This window comes from Natator depressus, chromosome 4 (assembly GCF_965152275.1).
Source record: "Natator depressus isolate rNatDep1 chromosome 4, rNatDep2.hap1, whole genome shotgun sequence".
Lineage (NCBI taxonomy): Eukaryota > Metazoa > Chordata > Testudines > Cheloniidae > Natator > Natator depressus.
Window position 1 is genome coordinate 117,984,331 of NC_134237.1, and position 16,198 is coordinate 118,000,528.

At 41.0% G+C, this 16,198-nt stretch overlaps 1 protein-coding gene across 5 annotated transcripts in view; it reads left to right on the forward strand.

Moving 5' to 3' along the window:
* The window catches only part of SORCS2 (sortilin related VPS10 domain containing receptor 2), an 806,006-nt gene extending 792,336 nt beyond the window's left edge, over positions 1 to 13,670 (forward strand). For 2 of the 5 annotated variants that reach the window (XM_074951738.1, XM_074951742.1), the window contains 4 exons: positions 2,504 to 2,606; positions 7,588 to 7,745; positions 9,938 to 10,017; positions 10,359 to 13,670. In XM_074951738.1, the coding sequence (XP_074807839.1) occupies positions 2,504 to 2,606; positions 7,588 to 7,745; positions 9,938 to 10,017; positions 10,359 to 10,382 (365 nt within the window). In that variant the 3' untranslated portion in view covers positions 10,383 to 13,670. The remainder of the gene's footprint in view (positions 1 to 2,503; positions 2,607 to 7,587; positions 7,746 to 9,937; positions 10,018 to 10,358) is intronic. The other 3 variants (XM_074951739.1, XM_074951740.1, XM_074951741.1) reach the window with 3 other exon arrangements.
* The last annotated feature ends 2,528 nt before the right edge of the window (positions 13,671 to 16,198 follow it).

Here is a 16,198-nt window from a genome sequence, read left to right on the forward strand (position 1 = left end):
AGTTTAAGGGTTAGAAGCAAACAAAAGCATCTCGGGTTAGCACAGGTGAGTCCATAAGCGAATAAGAAATAAAAGAAATAACCCTAATCGTGTCTTTTTAGACATTCTCTAATTTTACTTACATATCTGAGGCTCCAGATAAGTAAATTCGAGGTATGAATTGATAATCTGTAATCATGCCTGGCTTAAAGCTGGTTACAGCATTACTGCTCCGTGTCCCTACAGCCGAGAGAACAACAGACAAAGGGAAAGGTTTCAGAGTAACAACAGCCGTGTTAGTCTGAAACAAAGGAAAGTTTCTTTCTGAATTTTAAAAAGTTCTGCTTTCCCATTGGCTCTTTTGGTCAGGTGCCCACTCCTTTTCTTTTACCTGTGGGCTTGTTAACCCTTTACAGGTAAAGCAAGCAGAGGACAGACCAAGAAGGATTTTACAACTCACTGGCTGGCTGGGTGTCCGTCAAAGTGAGCTACTCCTCCCCCACCCCTCATGTATCACACTCACTTTTGTCCTTTTCACTAAAAAGTAGACAGATTATCAAACACTGGCCAGCTTAATACAGGCACAAATTGAAAGCACAGTTTTGGACGCTCAGATATCAGAGTCCCCAATTTGCCAGCCTGTAAATTTGGACCCACAGATCCAACCTACAAAAATAGAGGCAAGGACTGAAAAGTTTTCTGCATTTGTGTGTGGGTGTTTTATGAAGGGAGCATACAATGAAAAGGCTGTGTTTTAGCAGCAAGGACAGCTTCAACTTAAGCCCTCCCTGACAATGTCAAAGCCTGTTTGTTTGTGCATGTGCATCATCATTCATGACACCTGTTCTGTTTGTTGCTGTATGACACTGACCCAGCAAAAGAGCAAAGCACATTGGGCTCTATTCAGATGTGTCATAAATAGTGATATAAATTATATATTGCCAAGTTAGTTCCCAGGGCAAAATAAGGCACATCCTCTCTATATCTTAGGTTCCACTATAAGACTCATCACTGTAGTTTCTAATCTGAAAGTTACCGTAGAAATCACTTGTGTTAAGAGCCAGTATTCCCTGGTGAGAAGAACAGAGACTAGAACTGAGGATTCCTGAATTTCATTCTAGACTCTGGCACTGTGTAACTGTGCAAGTCAATTGACCTTGCTCTATCTCAGTTTCCCCATCTGTAAAATGAATATAGTAATGTTTATGTATCATATATAATAGAGAAATGTGAGGGCTGATTGACTATTGCCTACAGTACCTTTGGAGATCCTTGGAAAAATGGCACTATCCATGCAAATAATTACATTATTTATTTATTTATTTATTTATTTATTTATTTCATTTAAATTTGTCCTCTCTCCAGCATCTGTAAGTTGGTCTACAAATTAGTTTATGGTGCTGCCTATTTTACTCCTGGGGGAATGCTGTCCCCTGCGCAGGGCGCAGAATTCACACCTTCCACAGATTTCTTGGCTCCCCCACAGAAAAATGGGGGAGCGAAGAAACCTCTGGGGATCACACGCCCCTTCTGCAGCAGCGCCAGCATGTCTGCTGGGATCAGCTGGCAGCAGAGAGCAGATCACTGTGGTGGGCTGGGGGGAGGGAGGCTAGTCCTGGATCCATGGAGAGACAATAAGGGGGTGAGGCGGGGCACCTGCGTGAGAGAGACTCACTCTTTCCCTCTCGTCCCTGTTGCTGGGTCCTGGGCTTGGAGGCATAGGGCTGTGTGAAGCAGGCTCTGTCCCTGAGGCAGAGTAGAAATGTAACAACTAAACAGGCAGGCTTCTCATGTTATCATTGTTAGTTAATTGTTCCCATTGTTAGTCAATTAAGGCTCCTTTACCTTGCCAGAGTGGTGTAAAGGAGCCTTATTGTAAATGACAGTAAGGGAATCCTCACCTAGGAAGGTCTGTGTGCTTTCTTGCTTTTTTTCCTGTGCCAGAGAGGAACAATGGGGTTAGATTACAGCTCAGGATCTATTTTACTTATCCATTTAAAACAAAATGCAGGACAATGATTAGCAAAACCCTATGACTTTCTTGTGTGAAAGTCTGAGCAATTTAAAGCGACCTTCCATTTTACAGAACATCAAAATCCAAAATAAAAGTAATGCAATTTAAATGAAAATCCAGGATTATAACTAGATGACAGGGTCTTGGTTAGCAAGTATTTGTAACTTAACTTTCATGTATTTAGGAAATGCTGAACAATTATGATGATTTTTTTGGTATCGTAGTTTAAATAAATTACCAAAATAAGTGAAACTGGTGTGATTATATTGAATTATTCTGACAAATAAAAAATGCAGAATTTTGGAATTTTGGATTTGTTTGGTGCAGAATTTTGGAATTTTTGGCACAGAATTCCACCAGGAGTACTATTTGAAGAAGTGACAAGGAGAAGGTAAAAATAAAAATCTAGTGGTTTTTATTTAAGAGATTCGATAATAAGGCAAACCCAAGATGATGATTGATCTGAAAGCAGATTTACTAAGCTCTTCAAATATATGTCTTGCATTTCAGACTCTCAGAGAAGTGGAGGAGGCAGTGGATACTGGGCTATAGTGGTTCTCTTTGTTATCTGTCTAGTTGTAGTTGGAGCCTTCATTCTCTACAAGTTTAAAAGGCAAGTAAACCTTATATACTTTAAGAACTAGATTTGTTCACATGTATCATTTCTTGAAAAGTAGCCTTTTTTGAAGCAATGGACTGATGGGTCTCTAGCTTTTAAAGCCCATGTTTTTTTCTGAGCGTTTCAGACATCAAGGTTATAACTGATGTTGACGTAGGTAAATAGCAACAATGTGGGAGCGCGTTCAGCTTGCGTCAATACAATCACCAAAAAATAGTCATTCTAAAATATATTCCTAATTATCTACTCTGAGGAGTAATGAGTAACCTAGGCAACCAGGACAATTAATTGATCCACAAGTCTAATTTCTTACCAAGAAAACAAATCAAAATGATGTGGAATTTCTCTTTTGAACATATTAGAGTTTGATTACTGAAACAGTGCCACACAGGTTAAGAGTAGCTAGCTGTGATAGAAATGATAAGTAAGAATTGAGTCCGCACAATAACGTATTAGGGAGGAGATGAAGAAGCTATGGAAGTGGCCTTAATATAAAAAATATGTTCTTGAGGAACAACTGATACCACATAAGCTGTGTAAGCAAATACTTATTCCTTTAAGAACTCTAAGACACTTTTAGTCTGCATTTGATTATGGAGATGAATTCATTATTGTTCAGGTGGCAGGTTACTGGCTTTTTTATGCTGGTTTATGTATTTGTTTTATTATTTGGCCATGGTCCTGGTATTTTTTGTTAGGTACTCAAAAGTCTTCAGGTTTGAGCAGTGTGGGAATGAACATTTATTATCATTTCACAAAATCTGCAGTCTTTACTCAGTGAAAACACCTATTGATTAGGCCCATTATTATTTCAAGATGGATTTTTATTTAAAATAAACATTCTTTTAAAGAATAGACTAGCTACCGTGCTGTGCTAGCGATAACAGCAAGAGTACAGCATTTAACTGAGAGTTCAAGTTAGCAACCATCTTTGTTATCTCATTAGACAGAGGTGCTTTGTTTCATGGAGGAAGAATCTCTTGGCTTTCCAACCGTGGAATCTTAAATTTCTTGATATTTGTAGTGACTTATTGTTTTATAGGATGAAACACAAAATTTGATATCAAACTCTGTCTACAGCTGAATAAAAATAATAAAAATCCATTTAGCTATTCTGGGTTCCCAGAGCAACAAAAAATCATCAGAGAAATGGATGATGTGATGCAATAATGTTATTTCATTTGCAGTACGTCGGGGGTTGTCTGTTTGTATTACAAGATCATAAAACTCGGTGGCCGTGTCTGTTATGAGACATTGTGATGTACACCTCTTGATTAGCCCTTAAGTTGGAGGCAATTAGACAACAGACACATTTAATAAGCGGCAAAAGAAATATACAATATTTAAGAAAGAAAAAAAATATTTTTTATTCATCTTGATTCCTTTCTAAAATGGCCTCTTGGCTTATTATTTTCTGAATGGGACAGTTATTGCAGAGGAAGACTGTAGGAATGCTAGGAATTGTAACACGGCTTTAACTCCCCTAATACACTGGAATTTCTCAGTTGGACAGATCAAACTTCAGAGCAGGATCTCACAGCATCATGCAGCCCCCAGCAAAATTTGATTCTTCTGAAATGGAAAGCAGGGTGCTTAGAGACAGATATTACTAGAAATGGGTTAATCACCTGAAGCAGAGGCTCACCTATGAGTCCGGCTTAAATTCATGAGTGCACATGCTTCACAAGATCACATTCCTCCCCAAATGAAAAATGTAGAGTAAAGATTCCCTAGAACTGAGATTCATAAAAACAGAGCATCTGCAGCGATCTCTCCTAAGGTATGCCTACAGTGCAATAAAAGACCCACAGCCTGGCCATGGCTGGCCCCGATTGGCTGACTTGCGCTTGTGGGGCTAAAACTTGCAGCGTAGACATTCAGGTTTGGGCTGGAGCCCAGGCTCTGAAACCCCATGAGGGGAGGGGGTCTCAGAGCCTGGGCTGCATCCTGAGCCTGAATGTCTACACTTCAATTTTTAGCCCTGCAGCCTAAGCCCCATGGCCCTGAGTCAGTTGATCTGATCTCTGAGACTGGGTGCTGCAGGTTTTTTATTGCATTGTAGACCGCTAGAAAGCAAACATTATCCAAAGACAGAAATCCACAGAGCACTTAGTTTTATAGGACCCGGATCCACAGGAGTAGTTGGTCCACCTAGACAGAGATCGACAAGCAGAAAAGGGTAATTTCCCTGCCAGAAAATGCTGCTGAAGCAAGAAACAGTTCAGAGAACAAAACTGAGTATCTCAGAGGCAAAAAGATCTCCTCCTCCTCTTGGCTTCAGACTGCATGCATTAGACAATTATCATGGTGCCTCAAGCTAATGATATGCTGCCAGATTCACTAGTATGCTCCATCAGCTTAACCATCCAGATAAACTGGGATCATGGCGCATCCTGTCACTGGAACAGCATAAAGCAGCTGGAAGGTTCCAGTGACTCTGGCCCATTATCTAGCATGGATCCAGAATCTGCATATTGTTTTTCAAAGCAATGTCATCTTTATCAGTGGTAATTCAATCAAAGAAAAATCCTCCTTTTCTTTTTCCGATGTATTTTTATGTTTGTGATGTTTTTCCTAGTAGGATTTCTTCATCCCTTCAGCAGCACTCTGAGCGGGGTTCCATGGTGTGGGGTACTCTGCAGTAATATAGACAAGACAAACAGCACAGTATCCACCACGCAAAGGCAAGGGAAGGAAAATGATATTTCACCCACATCAAAGCTGTCATGTATTTAATATATCGCTAGCAGAAGAGCTGAAATCGTCCTTCTTTTATTTTTGCAAAAGCAGGAACATAGATTTCATCATACCAGATTAGACTATTGTTTCCTCTATTTAGGTATTTTGCCTACTTTAGTGGGAGTGCATTTGATTCTTCAGAAGAAGAGAAAGATTTTTGCCTTTTCACATTCTCAAATTCCTCCTCTCCCTCCCCTTTACCCCATTCATTTTAAAATCCTGTTAAAAATTACACTCGTTGTTGTTAAAAATATCCATGGACTTGCTGCAACCAAACTCAAGGATCTTTCTCTGTATTCACCTCCTTGCATCCTGTCCTTGAGTACCACCACCAATCTCACCACTCTTGGAGCAGAGTTTCTAATCTTTCCTCATCATTGACTTCCCATCTCATTTACACTTTCAGAAGAAAACCTCCCCTTCCCCCCCACCTTTGCCTATATTACTATTGTGTTGCATGAGAGCAAGTGTAGTCCCAATCCTAGCCATTTAGTTATAAAAACAGGTACTAATTTGATGATCCATATTTTATTAAAATCAAAATAATACCATGTAGTAAAGGCAGACTTCCAAAATGAATGGGACAAAGTAAGTCATGACTGCTCTAAAGCACAAAGAAGTCATTCATCTGAACGTTAATCTCAAAACTAACACCACAATAAATATTCTATTCAATGTATTTTCATTATTATTGTTACTGTTACTTTAAGTGCTGATAGCATGCTCCAGTACTCTGTATTATTTACATTTCAAAATGTTTAGTAGTAAGAAACAGTAGGAGGGGGATGAAAGAAAGATGGCCGAACAGACACACTATCCCTACTCATTTAAGCTATTCCTACCCTATTCCTCATGTAGTATCTGCCTTCTGAAGCCAGTGATTATGGTTTATTCATTTTCTAGAGGATAGATTAAGCGTTTCTTTGGAATATAATATGCATATAGTAAACAGTGTGTGTTCTAGGCTAATTAGGGTTGTAATGTAGAAAAAACACAGCCCTACTGTCCAGAATAATTTCTAGAAAGATGTGGGATCAGGAGACCATATAACTCTAAACTCTTATTGGTTTAGAATAGCAGAATTCCTTTTTTAATAGTTATTTAAAAGCTGCTGATGCTTTATTGTAGCATGAATTGTGTTAGGGCACCTAGAGCTGGTATCGGCATCTTTTTATCATTATTTAAATAAACATAAATAAAATGCCATCTTTCTCCTGAAGAGTGTCTTATCTCCTTGTTATGAAGACCCTTGGAGCCAAGACTGGGTGCTTTGATTTGCTATATATATTTTTAAATAAACCTTTTCAGTATGTTTTAATATTGTACAACACTGTGACTACCTCAGCAGAGGGGTTGATGAAGACGCTATGGAAATTAAACTATGATGTCATACTGCTATTGTTCCCAGCTGGGCCACTGACTCTATGCAACCAGGGGCAGTTTGCTTTACCTCTCTTGTCTTCAGCAGCTGTTAAACTGAGGTAACCTCAGGGCTGCTGTAGTGCAGTGTTTCTCAGTTGGTGGGTCACGACTCCCAGGGTCACGAAAGGCAGTCGGCAGGGGCGGGGGTACGAGGCACTGAAAACGTTATTACAATCTGAAAAGCTTGCTGCACACCCTGACCTGTGAAGGTCCAGTATTGTCTGTCAATCCCTCAAAACAACACACACATAAACTTATTGTTGTTAGCATTGATACAAGGTCACAAAATTTCTTTTAACTTTGAATAAGGTGTTGTCATACTGCTGCATAGTAAGACATAACTAATTGATGCTATGTCGTCCTTCTATGATGACATTTTAGGAATGCAAGAAATATTATTTATTCACGTTTTCAGCTTAAAGTGTTTTTTTCTTAAATTATAGTTACTGGGAGTCCAGTAAATATCTGAACAAAAAACAAAAAAGATCTGTGTTTATATAGAAATCCTTATATCAAAACGAGGCAAGTTCTTGATACCTATCTAGAAAATTCCTATAAAATGTAATAGGGATAAAACCAATGAGCTTCTGTAGATATTAATGGGAAATCTATAGCTATTACTCTAAAATCCTATAGAATTAAATAGAAAATGTATTACCATAGAGTTCTATTGGCTGATTTAAAAATTCAATGGAAACATTGTTCTTTATTTAATTCTATAGGATTTTTCCATAGGGGTTTGAGGTTAATATGATTAATTGTATATAATATGAAACTAAATTCCATCAAAGGATATTTTTCCTGTGCTATTTAGGAAACTGCCAGGCAGAAACGTCTATGCCCAGATGCACAACGAAAAAGAACAGGAGATGACAAGCCCTGTTAATCACAGTGAGGACACCCAGAACATCATCCAGGGTGAGGAGTTTATTGATGATGATCTGGATTCTCAAACGCTAGGTAACGCAAGAGGTAACTTCATCTTCACTTTATTAACATCTCAATTAGTATTTTGTTTGCTTTGTTTTTTTTAATTACGTTTTAATGTTTGCATTTTTAGTATCTTCATTTTTATACTCAGCTTCAAGAGGAATCGATTGGTAAGCTGCTAACAAGGAAACACTTCTCCTTTTATCCTTCTTTTTTGTTTTGTTTTAAATTCAGTCTATTCTGTTGATTTTTTATGACATGCTATATAAATACACAGTATGTAAGGTAGTACAATACACTGTCATGAGATATATGTGAACAACATTAGGAAGATCATACGATAAGCAGTATAGATTATAATTGATTAACTTCACTAGCATTTAAATTAACTTGAGCATGCCCTGAATTCAAAGTGTAATGAATTTTAGGCAGAGAGAAATGATATGTAGAATGAACGTTTCCATAATGCAGGGTAGATTATAAGGAGGCGTCCTCTCTTTTAGACACATTAAATGAATTCCCAAATACAAAACTTCATTGAATTCATCCTATTTTGAGTTCTGACTTGCCAGTATCCAATGGACAGTCATTAGAATTCCCATTCAGGAATCTTTTATGAATGTCTCTTAGAGCAGATGATTCAAAGTTAGATGAAAGTGCTTGTCTAGGCAATTCATGAGTATGCTGAATGTAATGTAGAGAGCTAGTCTAAAAATACTCCAAATGTATTGAGAACACAGAGCAGCCTGAAAAGTGTAGCTCACAAAGGAAGATCGTCTAGTGCTGCTTCGGACAACTCTGTGAAAATGGAACATCTGACCCTAAATCTCAGGCTTTTATAAAACTGGCTGAAATGGTGGTAGAGACAGACAACTGTGAGGTTAAATGGCTTCATTAACCCTACATAAAGGGCTAAGATCAGCCACGGAGGGCAGATGTCCTTGAAGTCCTTCTTTATCTCTTTGTTATTCTTACTATCTATCTCTAACTGTCTTTTGTTGTTGTTTCAATTTTCCTTAGCTGAACCATATGCTGCCACTTGCTTTGATTTTAGCTTTGATGAAAGGGAAAAAAAACATATTTCACCTGGAAATTGTTTTTGCCCAGATCTGTACGTTTTTTAACAAATTGCACACACTAAAAATCGTTGTTTTCATGAAAACCCTTCAAACAGAACCTTGATTATACTGCAAAGCTCTACCAATACTGTAGCACTGCAGATGACCCTGGGACACAAAAATTGTTTGCATGACAAGATTGTTTCAATGATCTCATCTCTAGAATAGACTCCTGAATGCCAAGGAGGTACTCTCAGGGTTCTTCAGTTAGTGTGAAGCACTCCTAGCCACTTAGCGTATATCAGGTACTCTTTAGCCACAATCTTCCTCTTGCAGTTGTGTAATACCTCTTACTGTTTTTGCATATGTGCTGCTTAGGATGAAGGACATGGGAATGAAGAAGTTCTATGCGGATTTACAACCCATTCAAAAATAATCTCCTTGCCTGCTCACTGTAGGCTATATTTGGTCTGATCCTGCACTCCTTACCTTCCATTGAGGTCAGTAAGAGTGTTGCTTGAGTAAAGAGTGCAGGACCAAGACCTGCCAATGAGGAAGTCTTAAGTTAGACAGTTAACAAATGCAAATCTGAAAGTGACCTGCAGTTCTGCCAGGTTGTCAGCACCAGCAGACATCCAGGGGAACAGGAATAGCTCATGTCCTTGGGTCAGAGCCATCTATGTTTATCAGCTGCCAGTCAGTGTTAAAACATGTAAGACTTTTTCTTGCTATACTTCTGCACCGTGCACTTTTTGTTGTTTGCCTTCAATATAGCCTTCAATAGCACCCAACGCTACATAGGAAATCTTCCTAGTTGTCTCAGTATTGTGCTGTTTTGTCTGGCTAAAGTATAAAGCATATCACCATCCCTACTGAAATATTAAATTCTGTTTTTTGACATTATTTTCAGCTGGTTCATATGCTGTGGAGATTCCTACTTATGCTGATGGGTTTTTCCCCCCTATTCTAGAGATCACTATCGTAGCCTCCTCTCCATGCACAGCAGGGTTTTACAAACCTGGTTTTCTGTTTGCTCTCTCTCTTTTCATAACTTTTGAATTGTCACAGTACAGTATTTCCAGACTCACCCATCCACTTTTTTTGTTTTCTATATATTTTGTTGCCTACTTTATCGCAACCCCCACCTTGGGACTCCTCAACTCCATTTCCTTGCAGTGACTCCTTCTGGGAGAGGTGGAAACTTGAACAGCTACAGAGTTCCCTTATTGCTGATGCCGATCAGTGTCCAGTCCCAGGTCAGTGGCATGTTGAATGGAAGCCTCAGGTTCCATTCTCCTCCCTCACCTGCTCCCCTCAAGACAACTACACCTTTTTAAGCTGCAAAGAGAACCACCTTATGCTGTCACTGGGATAGAAACACTAGGAATTCTAACAACCATCATGAGCAGACACTTTAAAGCACTGAAGTAGAAAGTATGTTGTCGGTACACTGAGCTGCTGCACCACCTGCATCTGAACTGTTGTTTGATAAGACAACCATCTAATTTGATTGTCTTGTCTCTGCAATAAAAGGGGAATGTATAGTAAAATGCTCAAAATATACTAATATTAGTATTTTGTTTTTATATTTTTTTAGGCAATCACTCAGGCGTGGTTTTGAGCATTAACTCCAGAGAGATGCACAGTTACCTGGTTAGCTGATGTTTACAGCTGAACACAAAAACCGAAAGACTCTTCTCTGTATTGTTTAATTTTTCCCTGGGGATGTCACCAAATGGCAAACATGGCTGTACCTGCTGGAGGAAAATAGGTTCCTAAACAGTCTTGAAATTACAAGTGTCCATCATCTGTTACTGTAGAATGAGAACTTGTTACAATTCAAACTCAAACTAAGGTAGCAAATTTGTAGCCCTAGGCATACTAGATGCCACATTTTCTCTGTCCTGTATATGTTCTAGTTCTTTATGTTCAGTTTTAGAAGGACTGGACTTTAGTTCTTTTTATTGGCTAGGGTGTTCAGTGGAAGACTGAAATTCAACAGCCCTGAAGAGTTGACTTTAAAAACCAGTGACTAGAAAGTACAAAGCAGATGGCTGGTTGTTCGCTCCAAATTTGTACTTGTTTAAAAGGCTGGGGCTGCCTGTTCTGGTTCAGCACTATGAGAGGAATGAGCAAGGAGATAAATGTACTCCTTCGCTCCTCTTCAATCCAAGTTCTTACCTTTAAAATGTGTGAGACAATCTAAGGAGCTTCAGCTCACTATGTGAGTCCCTGCTATAAATTGAATAAATAATGTGTTAAGACTTTTTGCAAGTAAAATGAGTCCTAAGAAACACCAAGCAACACTCCCCGACCCCACCCCACCCAAAAAACCCCACTAGCTTGGTGCTACTTCCAGACCAGGTGCTTTCACATCTAGAGGCTGGTTGGTATAAGTTGCTCTTCTGTCGTCTTCTAACTTGAGCACCTCCATCATGCCAGTTGCAAGATCAGTTATTATATAATAAACAGTTCTGACTGCCTGTCCCTTTTTCTCTTTTTAAAAGTGTAAATACCTCTTTTAAGTAGCTTTTTTATGTTTTTTTTAAATTTCTAATTTGAGGGCAGAGGCCTAATATATGTAAGAATTCTCCCCCAACTAGGTCAGTACAGCACACCAGAACCTTTAGTCCTACAGATACTTGGAGTTTCCCTTTGTGTTCAGTTCGTGCCTCTGATGTAAGGATGAGCAAACTCGCAGCTGAACTTCACCACCTTTGACGTGTTTGACAATCAGGAAGGATCATAGCAGGGAACTGATGCAATTTAAGGGATTGCACTTCATCAGTTTCACCACCAGGTGTCACTCTTATTCCCTCATCACTGAGCTGGGCCATATTTCTGCAGGGAAGGGCAGTGAAACTGTCAAAGGAGCCAGATTGGGAGAGGCATGTGGGAGGGTCAGTTCAGAGTTTGCTTATCCCCAGGGGTTCAGAGTCCTAAGGCATCACTAAATCCACATCTTTCAGGTTGTTTGTATGTGGGTTTTTGTAGGGATTTGTGTAGGAAATGAACCACAGCATGGTTCAGCCAAATGTTTGGCATCCCATGTATCACAGCTGCCTGGAATTAGGACACTCTCTCAGAAACCTATTTAATCTTTTCACCTTTTGCCTTCAACAGGGGATGACTAGCTCTTTTTTACTCACTGAATGTTGTACTAATGCTTGTAGCTAAATGTCCGTACCACCTTCCTTAAAGGGATTATAGTCAACTATATACTTGTGAATGACCAAGCAGTCATGCCGGTGAGACAGAATGGCACTATCTAAAAATTCTCCTATGCAGTAGGTTGCTCTTCCATGTAGCCAGGGAATTAATGATATCATGGAATATGCTTTCTTCAGAAACAACATGTTAGCATGCCACCTCCTATGTGGCAATATAAGCTCTCACAAAGCTCACAGAATCTGTGTGTAAAGCACAAGAAAATCTAGTTTAGGAACGAACAGTATGAAAGTGGATGGGAACGTGTAAGGTCTGAATGCTTGAAAAGAGTGGCAAGTGCATGCCAACTGCTCAGGAAAAGGTCTGTTTGTAACCATCTCACAAAAATTTCATCTTGCAAACTAACCCACAGAGAGATAGGAAATACTTGAGTTGACAATGCTGTATGCAAGACTAAGTATAATTCTGACACAGTCATAAGAACCAAAGACCAAAGGTCCATCTAGCCCAGTATTCTGTCTTCCGACAGTGGCCAATGCCAGGTGCCCCAGAGGAAATGAACAGAACAGGTAATCATCAAGTGATCCATTCCTTGTCACCCATTCCCAGCTTCTGGTAGAGGCTAGGGACACCATCCCTGTCCATACTAGCTAATAGCTATTGATGGACCTATCTTCCATGAAAGTATCTAATTCTGTTTTTAACTCTGTTATAGTCTTGGCCTTCACAACATCCTCCATTCATCCATTAGTGTCTGAGTCCTGGATTTTCTGAGGTGAAGTGCCAATACAAAATCATTAGTGCTTTGGAAGCCTACAGGACTGTTGCACCATGGGCTAGCCCTATTCACCAGCTCCTTACTGGTTTTAGGGGAAATGAACTAGAAACAATACAGTGAAACAATATTGCAAACAACTTTTCCTGGGAAGTAAATTCAAAATAGGGCAGGAGAGTGGAGGATTGAACTCTTAAATAATGTAAAGAATTGAACTTCTATATTAGAGTCTTTTTGTTGGTCTGCTTGCAGGCTAAGGGAATTATAGGGACTAGTTCACATACACTAATTTTATGCTTTGACAACTATTTTTATACATTTACAACAGTTTGATTCATGTTTCTGTTGACAGGAAACTCCTGCTGCAAAGCAAAATATTTAACTGTTGCGCAAGACTCTACTAGTCATTATCATTAATACTTAGCACTTATGTATGATGCTTGTAATCTTCCCAGCATTTTCCAACATTAACTAATTTAATTCTTGAAACACACCTGTGAGGTTGGTATAACATGACTCACAAATGTGGTGAGACACTGTTTTTTGAGGAGTTTTCAGTATTATCATGTCTGTGTAAATAATAGCCAGTAGACAATAAAGCAAGCCTTTTGAGTTCCTGACCAGAATGCCTTTATAATGGATTATTTCTAAAATGGGAGGACCTCAGTCCCATGCAATGTGACTTGTTTTTTGTTTAAATGAAAATTCATACCACTGATAGATTTTGAATCTGTTTAATTATGCCCATGGGAGCACATTTTGTTTTTAAAGGAAGAAGTGTGTATATACACACACACTTTTGTATCTCTTTATACAGAAAGATGGACAAATGCACAGAAATATATATGTACACACACGTGTATATATAGCTGTGTACACACATCTATACAGTGATGAGCTGCCAAAATCTTAACAACCGGTTCCCTCCTCACGCCATGAGGGGGTCGTTGCCCACCCCCGCCCCCCCAGGACTCCTGCCGCATCCAACCCCCCACGTTACTTGTTGCTCCCCCCCCAGGACCCCTGCCCCATCCACCCCCCTCCCCTGTCCTCTGACTGCCCCCAGAACCGGGCAGGAGGGTCTCATGGGCCACCGTAGTGGGTGCCCACCCCTCCCCTAAGAGCCAGAGGGACCTGCCAGGGGGCGAGGTGGGGAGTCCCAGCGGTGCTTACCTGGGGCAGCTCCCAGGAAGCATCCGGCAAGTCCCTCTGGCTCCTAGGGGCAGGGTAGCATAACTAGGGGGGGAGAAGGGGGAGCGGCAACTCCCCACTGATCACATCAAAAGTGGTCCCTTAGGTGCCGACTCCGTGGGTGCTCTGGGGCTGGAGCACCCACGGGGAAAATTTAGTGCGTGCAGAGCACGCACCGGCAGCTCCCCGCCCCGCGCCCGGCCCCAGCTCACCTCACCGCTGCTCCATCTCCTCTCCTGAACGTGCCGCCCTGCTCTGCTTCTCCGCGCCCCCCACCAGCTTCCCGCAAATCAGCTGTTCGCATGGGAAGCCTGGGAGGGCTGAGAAGCAGGCAGCAGCTTCGCGCTCAGGCCCAGGGAGGCGGAGGTGAGCTGGGGCGGGGAGCGGTTCCCCTGTGTGCCCCCAGGGTTACCTGCTGCGGTGTGGGCGGCCCTCCTTGCGCCTGCCCGCCCCCCGCCCCAGCTCGCCTCTGCCTCCCTGGGCCTGAGTGCGAAGCTGCCGCTTGCTTCTCAGCCCTCTCCGGCTTCCTGCATGAACAGCTGATTCACGGGAAGCTGGGGGTGCGGGGCGGAGAAGCAGAGCGGGGCAGCGCATTCAGGGGAGGAGGCGGAGTGGAGGTGAGCTGGGGCCGGGCATGGGGCGGGGCGGGAAGCTGCCGGTGGGTGCTCTGCACCCACCAAATATTCCCCTTGGGTGCTCCAGGGGCCGGGCGTGGGGCGGGGCGGGAAGCTGCCGGTGGGTGCTCTGCACCCACCAAATATTCCCCTTGGGTGCTCCAGGGCTGGAGCACCCATGGAGTCGGCGCCTAAGGCGCCACTTTTGGCCGGTTGTCCCTCATGGAACAACCGGTTCTAAAAGGGCTTCTAAATTTAACAACTGGTTCCAGCGAACAGGCTCCAGCTCACCAATGCATCTATAGATATGCACAGAGGCATACACACCTACACACACACAAACCCTTATAATTATATTAAGTTCTAAGTGAGGAAGGACAACATTACGGGTAAGGAACAGGATTTGGGAAACAGGTGACCTGGGTTCTATTCCTGTGTCAGACAATCTTTGTGCATGACTTTGGGCAAGTCACTTAGGCCCAGTCTTTCAAGATATTTAGATGTCTAACTCATGAGAATTAGGTACCTAAATAACTTTAAAAATCTGGGTCTTAACCTCTATGTACCTAAAAATGGGGATGATAATACTTATCTATTTCACAGGGATATCATGAGGCTAAATGTGTTTGAGATCCTCCAAATGAAAGGACTATAAATGCAAAGTATTAATCATTAATTATTTCTTTTGCTTAATGATTGTTAGGATTAAAAGTATCATTTAAAAGGTTATGAATAAGTATGGAAACCAATAGCCCCACACAAAGGTGTTAAGAGTGTTAAAAAGCAAAAATGTAGTTTCAGTCAAAGATAGCTTATGGAATAGCTAATTGTTGTATGTTGGCATCGTGACATCGCCATTGATTTTGCTAATCTGCACACGGCTTACTAATGTCTTAAGTTTATTTGCATTCTGCAATGTTAATGAGTAAAAGACCTTATAATACGGGTTCAGTGAGCCACCCACCACATTGACGTCTACCAGTGCTGGTACTGGACTATAAACAGCATAATTGACCATCTGTTGGCTTCATCTACGTGTTGTTTCCTTCTTAGAATGCCAAGTGTCTGACGCTGTAAAAACCATGCCTTGAGTTCTAGAATGATCCTTGGAGCCTTGGCTCCTTCTCAGTAAGGCTGTCTTAAACAGAACCTAGGGCTAGGGCTGCCACCTTGGATTTCCTCTCTACATTATGTGGAACAGCGTCCTGGGGCTGATTTAGACAATTTCATTTCAGTTTTAAAACACTTCCTTCGTAGCAAGCTGCAGCATACTCACAAATGCATTCAAGAGGTTTACAAAACACCCCCTCCCCCCACATAGTATAAGTGAACTTCTCAAAAATAAATGCAATAAATTCCAAGGTGTGTCTGTGATACCTTTGGAGCACAGTTCATTGTGGTCCAGCCCCTTGTGTAGTCATTTACACCAGGTTAAAGCGGGTGTAAAATGCTTCCTTATTAGAATGATGAGTAGTTCTTTACTCCTTAAACAGTCCTCAGATTGAGTCATACATTTCTCCTCAAATAGACTGAAATGAATGGAGGTACTAGAGGATTAAGGTACGGGTATTAATCAATGTTAGAAAGGGTGATACAGGCTAGCCCCGTGTTAACAACTGTTCAATCTTTGCGTGTGAAATACATTGGCAATGCTCGAGTTGTACGTACAACAAAAAGGTTATTTAGGAA